The sequence below is a fragment of the Gavialis gangeticus genome, unplaced genomic scaffold (genome assembly GCF_001723915.1).
Source record: "Gavialis gangeticus isolate Ggan-Ray unplaced genomic scaffold, GavGan_comp1, whole genome shotgun sequence".
Lineage (NCBI taxonomy): Eukaryota > Metazoa > Chordata > Crocodylia > Gavialidae > Gavialis > Gavialis gangeticus.
This window is the reverse complement of record NW_017728995.1, coordinates 46,281,414-46,292,042: the sequence shown is the minus strand read 5'-3', so window position 1 is coordinate 46,292,042 and position 10,629 is coordinate 46,281,414. Positions and strand designations below refer to the sequence as shown.

General features: G+C 39.6%; 1 protein-coding gene across 14 annotated transcripts in view; it reads left to right on the top strand.

Moving 5' to 3' along the window:
• The window catches only part of MFF (mitochondrial fission factor), an 81,976-nt gene that overhangs the window by 24,155 nt on the left and 47,192 nt on the right, over nucleotides 1-10,629 (top strand). For 8 of the 14 annotated variants that reach the window (XM_019503624.1, XM_019503622.1, XM_019503621.1 and 5 more), the window contains 2 exons: nucleotides 1,318-1,392; nucleotides 5,085-5,243. The exons of 2 other annotated variants lie outside the window; for them this stretch is intronic. In XM_019503624.1, coding sequence (XP_019359169.1) covers nucleotides 1,318-1,392; nucleotides 5,085-5,243 — 234 coding nt within the window. Of the gene's footprint in view, nucleotides 1-1,317; nucleotides 1,393-5,084; nucleotides 5,244-7,517; nucleotides 7,772-10,629 lie in introns of those variants that run through there. 4 more of the 14 variants (XM_019503630.1, XM_019503629.1, XM_019503632.1 and 1 more) reach the window with 3 other exon arrangements.

Here is a 10,629-nt window from a genome sequence, read left to right as displayed (position 1 = left end):
AGAGAGCAGAGTGGTAGATGTCCTTTTTCTATAGAAGGCTGGGTTTGGAAGTGATGTAATTCTATATATCTTTATCCCCTTTGAATTAAAATTAATAGAACAATTAAATAGTTAAATATTGAGTGTATTTCCCCCCCCCAAAGTTATGTTCAGGAAGCCTCTTTCTGCACTCTTATTCCTCATTTGGATCATCAGTCCACAATAAACATGGAATTTTTTGTTTTAGAGCTCTTTTAATTTGCAATTTTAAATCAGTCTTCACCATTATTCAGAAACATAAACAGAGTTTTGTATTATTATTATTGTCATGTATTCTTTGTTCCATTGCTGAAAATGCCACCAGTTTTTGAATACTTTTGCTTGGTTTAAACAAAGCTGATTTGGAGAATAAGCCTGTGTATTGTCTTGGCTATATGCTTACTCTTGGCTCCATCCAGGAAGCTTTTGTGGTATACTGACTGATTTGACAGAGGTCTAAATGAATCGCAGTAAGCATTTATTTTTGTCCTTGGATAGATCCAGTCCACTTCTCTCCACAGACTGTAAAAGTCTGTGTTCTCCGGCTTAAATTCAGGTCACATCACACCAATGAAGTAGTTTAAATAAATAAGACATGTATTGAAGAAAATATTTGGCCTTCTAGAGGGTGTGTTAATGATTTTTTTTTTTCTTGCCCTCTTCGTCTGCCTTTATATGCTGGCTTGACTGACAGCCAGGATTTTTTCTGTGCTGTCTATTTGGATGTCTTGCTAAAGGCTGTCCTGGATGTATTTCTCTGAGGCCTATTGTAAATGTGGTTTGTGTGTCCATCAGAGGTAGAGCACAGCCATTTCGGAATAGTTGCCAGACTGAGTTTCTGTTAACATGTTCTAGTGGATGGGTATAATTTTAACCTCTTATTCCCCATCCACCCTGGCCAGACACTGTTGCAGATAGAGCCTGGAGTTTCAATGTGTGTGCTGTGAGAGTGATGGTATTGGAAAGTGACATTCTTGGAAGAGCCTGCCCAGAACAAAGCAAAAGACTTGGCTTCACTCCTGATTTTGTATCTAAGTACTGCAGACAGTTGTTACTAAATGTGTTGTCATCTACTTTCTCATCATCCTATCATGTAGTGGCTGTCATTAACATTTTTAGTGGGATTTGGGTTGAACTGTGAAAGTAATTCTTGAATGCTCTTAAAGACCAGCCGGTATGGTAATGATTAGGCATGCATTTTACAGTTACTAACTATGAAACAGTAATGATGGCTCCTTAAATTACTTTCCCTCTATTTATAAGGATGCTTATTTAAGAGAATTGCAATTATTGTTCAAGGTGGCACAGATCAGATACTGTCCCAAGAAATAAAATGCCACGGTTCCAGTCACCCCTCTCCACTAAGGACTACACGTAAGCTTAACTATTAATTATGGTATCTGAAAATCAAGAGTTTAATATTGCTCAAAGCTATATAATTAATCTTCTGCCCAAGTAGCTGTAATTCAATGCACAATATCTGAAATAGCTATTGCTCTCCTGAATGTGTGGCTTCTATCTGTAGTTTTGGGGGGGCTTCCTCAAATTCTGTCACATCATTCCTCTTATAAGATACAGAGGAAAAAATAGTACTCGGGCTTTCAATACGGGTAGCTGTTTCAGTGACAGTGGAAACAGAAAGAAGGGGAGAGTTTCCATTTGTAACATTATTTCTTGGACAAAAAAATAGTAGTATAATGTTTAACGTTGTCGATAGGTAAACTTATTTTGATTGATTGATTGATTTATTTTCCCCCATTCTTCCTTGACTGCTACAGCCTGATTAGGGCAATAACCTTCTCTTAAGTATTACCAACTAATGATGGATCGAAGTGTTCCATTTTTCATTCTGAAGTGAGCAATCCAGCAAGAATAGGTGACAAAGTGTGTGTAATTCTGTTTTTTCTGCTTCTCATTTTTACCAGAAGATGCTGGCATTTCCCTAGAGGCCAGCCTCACAGTTCAAAAAATGCCTTTCTTCTAACAACACTTGAAGGAGGTGATGGTGTGTACACCTTTTTAAGAAAAAAGGACATGCACTTAACTCTTGTATTAATCTCTGTCAAAGGTGTTTGACCTTGATTACCTAAATCTGTTTGCCAGTAACATGGTTCAAAAATGTGAGGCAGAGAAATAGCTGAAATAATAAGTTAGAAAACACCTAATCTGTGTCTTCCTGAAAGCTTGTTAAACCAGAAGCCTGAACTACTTGTTGCTAGTTTTGCTATAGCCACACACATGCATTTGACTGTTTTCATGGTAACTACAGAATGCTGAAGACAATCTTGCTAAAAACTCTTGGAAAAGAATTTGCGTCATGAAAATGCTTTCTGAAAAAATTCTGCAGCAATATGGTATTAAGGCCCAAGCAAAAGAGTGAAAATGGTAAGAGTAGGGGAAGCTTTTGTAGCTACCTTAGTAGCAGTAGTATATAATGACAAATGAGAGAGATTCTAACTAAATATTTGACAGTCATGGCAAAGCTGTTTGTCAGAACTTTTATTCCATAATGTCCTGTTCTCCATACTCTCTGTTAGTCCTTTCTAGATGGCATACTTTAGACAAATCAAGTAAGAGGCACGTTTCTAAGTCCTAGGTCAAGTCACAGAAGAAGATTTCACTTCATTCGATAGGCCTTCTCTTTTTTTTTCAGGTACAACTCCTTTTTTACCTCTAACTTCAGCTGTGTGCACATTTTAATTGCCGACCTTGGTCAGAACAAAAACAGGTTTTTCCTTGATGCTGAATACAATGCATTTTAGAGGGAAAGAGAAGAGGTAATGATTGCCTTTTTTTTAGGAATATCAATAAGAATATTCTTCCAGCTTGTGGTAGTTTGGCTCACATTCAGGAGAAAATAGACCTTATGATGTGAATAGTCTCTAAGACTGTCTTCTTGCAAACCACTATAAATTAGTAGTGCAGTTCAGAGTCCCAAACTGGCTGGATAGAGCACAGCATTCTACTGATTGGATCATAGGGTTAGGAGTCGTGTACCTCCAGAATCTATTATTTATTCTTAACTCTGGCTTTATCTTCCTTGTGAGAGCTTCAGGTTTATTCAGTGCAGCTGTTGATGCAGAACAACATTAAAGGCATTGTTGCCATTTCAGTTCAGTGATTCTTGTGAACTATTTACAGAAGCTTTCACACAGAAGTAACATCGCTGATTGCAAGCTGGAGGGTCGGAGTGTCAGCAGTGTTCTCTAGTTGTCTTGTGTCCAAGCTCTGTAGTTGTGTGGCCTTTTGAAAGCTATCTCCCATCCATTTCTATTTGGGTTGACTTAAATCACATCCTTTCATTAGGACCAAGAGCAATGACATTAGATCTGAAGCCTCCTGTGCTTTGATATCTTTCCCTTCTCCCTCAACCCTGCAACTTCCAGATGGGAATAAGTTGCCTTATGACTTTGCTGGTGGGCCAGAATCTCTTCGTCTGGCCCAGTTTGCTACCTCTTCAAATTTTTTTTATCAGTAGATATTATGATATGTGGTAACCATGCAAAGCAAAAATGGAACATGGTTGCAGTGACTAATGCTGTTAATCCCAAAATAAAAGTAATCCTAAATATAAAAACAAGGAAGTGTAGATGATCTTTTCAAGCATGAAGAACACAACAGACACTGTAAGATGATGAAATAGATGCTTGCCAATGTTTTTATTTCTGCTGTTAAATTTTTGCATAAATATTTTGCATACCAATTTGAAGTGCAAGTATCTTGGAACATTGTCCCACCTACGCACTCCTGTACAGCTTTAGGAGCACAGCAACACCTGTGCATGTTTCAGTAGAGCTTCATTTTGTTTTTGTCAGACAAAAGGTGTAGCCTTGGCACCAGTCAGTAATGAGAACAGCTACATTCCTCATAGTTCTTAGAATAACTAAACATCTGCATTCTCTGACCCAGTCAGTCCAACTAGCAAGTAACCTGTTTCCCACTGTTAATACTGAGTGTGAGTTTAGCAGTTTCCTGGGAATTTAGTGGGGTAAAAGCAGGAATATTGGGAGCTGGACTCAAAATACAGCAGGAGCAAAGCAGAAATCATAGAAAATTAGACTTGGAAGGAACCTCAGGAGGTCATCTGTTCCAACTCCCTGCCCAAAGCAGGACCTTCCCCTACTAGATCATCCCAGTGAAGGCTTTGTCTAGCCAGGTCTTAAAAACCTCCAACGATGAAGATTCTACCACCTCTCTGGGTAACCTGTTCCAGTGTTTTCCTAGCATCCTGGTGAAAAAGCTTTTTCCTAATATCTAACCTCAGCTTCCCTTGAAATGAGGTGCAAAAGAGAGATCCAGGGAAGTATATCCAATGTTACTCATGAGGAATTGTCTTATATTAAAAAGTATCCTAGGCTTTGAAGAGTAAAGTGAACCAGACTTTCTTTAATATTAAATATTATGGAAAAAAGCAATACTAATTCTTACATTTTAAACTGTGCACTTTTTGGTGTAACAGTTGGGAGTTTAGTTCATGCACTTTGTTGCCTATGAAAGATGAATTTTGTCTTTATTCTGACTGCTGACTGTTGCTCTTAATTTTTTTGTTCTTATTGGTTGAACACATGAAAATCAAAATGCTGTCTCAATCTTGCTCTTCAATCACAATGTAAAGCTAAGACTTCTGCTTCAGTTATTGTGGAGTTAACAAGTTATCATTGCTGAATTGTTAAACAATTCTCTTTTAATTAGTACTTTCCAAAGAATTTAGGGATGGAATTTTCAAAAACACAGATGGCAAACACTGCTGCTGCTGTAATGTGGGAAGTTTACCACTGCCTATAGTTGGTGGCAGTTAATAAATAGTGAGGGCTTTTGAAAATCTTATGCTGTATAACGATACTGAAATCACCCTTTGCAATAATTAATTCCTAAAAGCATGCATTAATGTTTATTCATATTCCCTCTACTAATGACTTTTGATATGCTTGCCTGGTTTTGATGGGAGGATGGTAAGACCAAATGGAGTCAACTTGAATTTGGGAACTGGGACTAGCTGAAGAATTTCTTTATTTAAAGTCTGACTACAGTATTTCTCTCTTCGTTTACTATGCTTATATGTACAGTGTGACACCATCACTACAACAGGCTCGTGTCTGTCCTCCCAATATGTTACCCGAAGATGGAACTAATCTTTACTCTGCTCGTGGCATTTTGTCGCTTATCCAGACTTCCACTCGTAGGGCTTACCAGCAGGTCTTGGATGTGCTGGATGAAAATCGCAGGTGATTGGTCATCAGTGATTCTGCCAGCTTTTACTGCTTTTTCTTTCCTCCCCCTTTTTAGTGGAATGTGGTTTCTGTTTACTAAATAATGAGATGAAATTATTTGCTTTGCTTTGCTTTGCTTTGCTTTATTTTGCTCCCCTTGTTCATAAGCAATTTAACTGTCCAAAATTCACATTTCATAAAACTTCATTATCTAGTAACTTGCTTCAACAAAATATGATATTTAATAATTAGTTTTGGTTTTCCTTTTAGTAAAAATTAAAATAGGAATCATTGATCTGGGACTGTAGGGCTCTGTTTATGTGCTAGTTACAAGTATTTGTTTTCTGTAGTTTGTGGCTCACAAGTCTGCAGATGTTATTGTAAACTGCTATATGAAACTGGTCCTAAGTATATGAGAATTGTTGAGATTGGGCTGATGTTGTCATGATTCACCAAGCCAAATATTAAGGAGCAGGCAAGCAAAGTTCTTTCCTACAGCTTTTTTGGAAATAGCCTAGAGATATTTTGTCATTATGTCAAGGAATATTCTAGCCAATTAACTTTCATACTACAAAAATGATGCTGCCTGTCATTTTTTCTCCTCAGTTTTATTCAAGAGTGATAGCTGATAAGTGTACTGTTAGGGAAAGGCTATATTGTGGGTGTTGTTTTGAGAATAGCTTCTTGTGTGCTGCCTTGTTACTGTAATAAGTTTACATATTTATGACGAAGCTCCTTATTGACGAGCTAGTTTTTAGGGCCAAAATGAGCCCTGATAGATGGAACACACTGGCCTCTGGAGAATTCTGCCTGCTCGCTCTGCCCAACATCATTAGAATTTGACCTTTTTTATTCTTAATTAATTTTTTATTCTTATTTTTTGAGATTAAAGCATCTAGCAGTTGAATAGCCCTTGGTAAAGTTAATTTAGTAACTTATTCCTTTACTTGGAAGGGGTGTATTAGAGGTACTAGTAACAAATATGCATAGTCTGCCTCCAGTTCTTGCCGAGGGGCTGATCCAAAAGCACTTGGAGTGATAATTGAGGCATCCCTGTAATCGCCCTCTAGGCTTTGACCAAGGAATTCTTTAAAAAATTGCACTCTGCCTTTGGGTATTACCACTTCTGTGGAACTTTTTCTAGGGTAAGTTAGTGTTAAGTGAACCTCTTTCTTTCTAAATTTTATTCCAGTAAGGAAATGCAACCATCAAATTAGCCTTATCATACATGTACACACATATGTCATCGTTTTTCAAACTGCCTTTCTCCCCTTCAGCTGAGCAGAGTTACCAGTGTGATACTATTGCGTCACCTACTTTAAGATCACGTATCTATGTAGAGCTTCCGACTTATTGATCCTCTACTGATACTCGGATTTTTGGAGAAAGCTTGGGTAATTAATTAGATGGCTAACATCCGCTGAATTTGAGATGGTCACCTAATTCCCTTAACAACCTGGATGCCCAAGTATTAATTTTTGCCAGGATTAATCGCCTGTCAGAAAGGCAAACTAAACCATTACTATCTATCCATCTATTAGTATTAATAAGAAGTCAGACAGAATGCTAGTTGTTTCAATTTTGCAAAGTTTTTGCTCCCAGGTTTGCTCTCATCTATGCTAAATAGTACATAAAAATGTGTATGATGCAGAAGACTTCGGTTAAAAAATATGGGCTGTGAAATTCTTCCCCCAGTGAAGTCAGTGAGATTTGCTGTTGATTTTAGTTCAACAGGGTTTTGCTTATATTTTCTTGGATACATGAAAACTAGAACCTACTGCTAATATTTTTCTTTCTTGCTCACTACACAAATTAGCTGACAAGTTTCCAAGGCTTTGAATGTTTGGGTGTTTTAATTTTGCCATGTTATATTGAAAGCCATGGAGGAAACTGGAAATAATTGCTATCCTCCTCTGATTTTTGGCACGGTTCACTTTTTTTTTTATAAAATATTGATTAGATAAAATGTATTATTTTATTCTTTGGAGTAAATTTTTTTCAGCTGTTTAGTTCTAGTCCCTTCCATGACTAAAGTAGGAATGTGAAATTTGGATGATCTGCTTGCATTATTGCAAAATATTGATCATTTAAAAAGATTTCAAGTATCTTCTCGCTGTATAGGCATAGCGGTCTCTGTGTACTTAAAGCATATTTGTTCTATTTTAATATTTGTATACTGGATGAAATCTTTTTAAATGAGCAAGCTGTAATTATGTTCTTTTTACTGGAAATACTCTTTACTTTTGTATTGGCTTGCTTTTCTCTCAATTTTTTCCAATTATGTTTCAGTCTACTAAAAGTATTAATAGTAGTCGCCCTTCATGCTGATGTAGGTAAGAAATTACTCATAGTGTTATCAATATAATTAACTTAGACTGTTTAAACAGGGAGGACAACTTGATTCGCATTTCATTTATATTGTCAGTCTGTCCTTGCATTTCATTCAGCTTGGACAGTAAAAATAGGTCAGTTTTACTTGCATGTAGTAGGGGTGCACTGGTAGAGACTTTTGGAGGCTGATACAGATAGCCGATTTTTAAAAAGGCATATTGGCTGATACCAGTCCTATTTCTGATACAGCTGCATACAGCTGGTAAGTTTGTGGTGGTTAAAGGGGAGGGGGGAAGGAAGGGCTGTGGGGGGGCAGATCAGTGCCCCCCATGGTGAGGGAGGGAGTAGGGCTAGGGTAGACACTGCTCAGCTGGGGCAGACACGGGACAGGAGCGGCGGTTCGTACGGGGTGGGGCTCGCTGCCAGTCTGGGGGAAAGGGGGGTAGTGCAAGCCGTGGCTCCATCCCTGCCCAGGCAGCGCCTGCCCCAGCCCCCCCCCCCCCCTCACTGTGGGGGGGGGGGGATGTTGGTCTGCATCCCTACGCCCCAGCACCCCTACGCTACCCTTTCAGCACAACAGACTTACCAGCTGCATGCAGCTCTCCCCACTGCTTGCATGCTGCGCTGCGCTGCAGCTGTGCATATGCATGGGCATTTATCAGCCAAATTATGAGCCACATCAGGCCAATTTCCGATATAGTCAACTTTCTTTATATCAGTGACTATCTGATATTGGACTGATGTATCAGTACACCTCTAACATATAGTGAGTTTCACTTTTCACATCTTGTGTAGTACCTCAGGTTTTTTTGTTCTCAATACTGTAGGAGATTCGTGTGTTTCAGTATAGTTAGGCTTTTGAAGAATCCTTTGCATTTTTTGACACAATTTAAACTTAGGGCCAAAAAGGGGCCAGAAATTTGATCAAGATACAGGTTAATTTGTTTTCATAATACTATCACCCAAAAGATAGCAGTATAATGGAGATATGGTAGCAACTACATAATTAAGAGTGAGTTGGGTTTTGACCTTACTTATTTGAATTTGGTCTTCACATTTGACCTGCTGTCTTTTCATAAGACAGCCCAAAGATTTTTTTCTTTTGAAGTAAAGTTTCTTTAGGATTCTTTACCTAAGTAACTTTCATTGCCAAAAATAGCAGTGTCACACCAACATCTCAGATGCTGGCTGTTTGGGGGTTTTTTATTTTAAAATTATTTGGCATAAGATTGTAGTTACATTAAGATTAGCTGCTTGAACTCATCGGATCTGGGATCTGAGATAAGATAAAAGATGGTGAATAAAAGATGCTTGGGATTTGAGGATGACTTGGAGTTTAAGAGAAGATTTGTGTAGGGAGAGAAAGGTTAGACTGGTGGGGATCTGGAGAGCACAGCATAGAGCTGTAGTAGCCTAATGTCTCTGCACTTGAAGGTCTTTCTTAGTGGCACTAGGAGAAGAAAGGCGAAAGTAACTTTATTTTGCCTGTAGTTCATCAGTTAATTCCTCTCTGATGGAACCATAAATAATAAATTGGAGCAGTTTCTTACCTGGTTCACTTCCAAGTTGCTTCCACACAGACCCAATCATCTGATAGACCTAACTTGCCCCCTGTAAGATTTCCAGGTCGGGCTTTGGATCTGTGGTTTAGACCTTTTTGGATTCAAGGCACCCCTCCATAACTTGTGAATAAGAAGGATCTTGAGTCTGTACTTATCTGCTTGCTTATCATCTTCCACCTCATTATCCTCCAAAAGATCTCAACATGCTGGTTGAGAATTGCTGGTTTAGATACACAGCAGGTCAGCATAGAGAACCTTACTTGGCATTTCTTATCTCATGGATTGTGAGAGGCTGTTGGTCTCCAGGGATGTCCAACTAGAATCTTTTAAAGATCACAAGGATTGCTGACAGATGTATAGCTCCCCACTCTAACTCATGATACTTCACATGAGTTTGGGTGGGGAGGATCAAGCTTTACTTTGGAGCCATTCTAACAGAGAGAGAGGCTGACTGTCTGCAGCCTCTCTCCCCTAGCCCCACCTCTCCCCCTCCCAGCTCCTGTGCTGTCTGTATGATGGGAGGAGGGAAAATGGAGGGGAAGGAGCTCTGGGCTGCGTTTGCTCAGGCTGAGCTGAAGGGAGAGCCATGAGGTAGAGGAGCTTCAGTCCACTTTACCTGTTCTCCCCCCCAATCCTGCAGACAGCACCGCCCTGATCAGACAGAAGTTAATGAAGGTGGTCTGCTTTGGAGCATCTTCATCTGAACCATCATTAGATGAATATTAATTTGTTGTGTGATTGGGTATTTTTAAAGCGCTCTGCAGCCATACGCTTCTGTCAGTATGGCTGTAGAGTGCTTTCAAGGGGCCATTGGCACAACAAATGTCACTTCTGTCAGTGCCCTAAATTTGTGCACTCATATGAAATAAACTGAATGCCTAGACACTTGACTCGGATTACTTTTCTTTCTCTTCCTCCCTAAATCCATGTGTGCATGACTGCATTATTGATGAGATATATCCCAAAACGTGCTGTCCCAGTCAGAGGAGGACAAGAGCAAACTCATTTAGCCATTGCACAGCCATATTCCCTTTTCCCCCCCCTCACCCCCCATCATGTGGCAGCACCTTGTAGCATGGTTCCCTCCCATGTTCCGCTGTGTACATCCTGAAACATGTAGAGTGAAGTACACCTGGCTTCAGGGACACAGCTCATTCTGATTGTGATATTAAATATTTATTTATGTAATAGACACAATAAATAGTCAAGGAAACAGTTGTTATTGTGGCAAAACGAGTTGAGGAGATTAGTGGGAGAGGTGCTGGGGTTCTCGAGAGCAGGGGAGCTCAGTGCCCAAGATGAGTGGTCGTTCCTTAAAGAGACGATACTCAGGGCCCAAGGGGTGACCATCCCAACAAGAAGCAAGGGGGGCAGGAGTGCCCATAAGCCCCCTGTCTCACCAAGGGTGTAAGGGAATGCCTGATTGCCAAAAAGGTGGTGTACAACCGATGGAAGGGGGGTGCTATCTCCAAAGAGGAGTATACCTCCTCTGCTCGGACCTGTAGGGG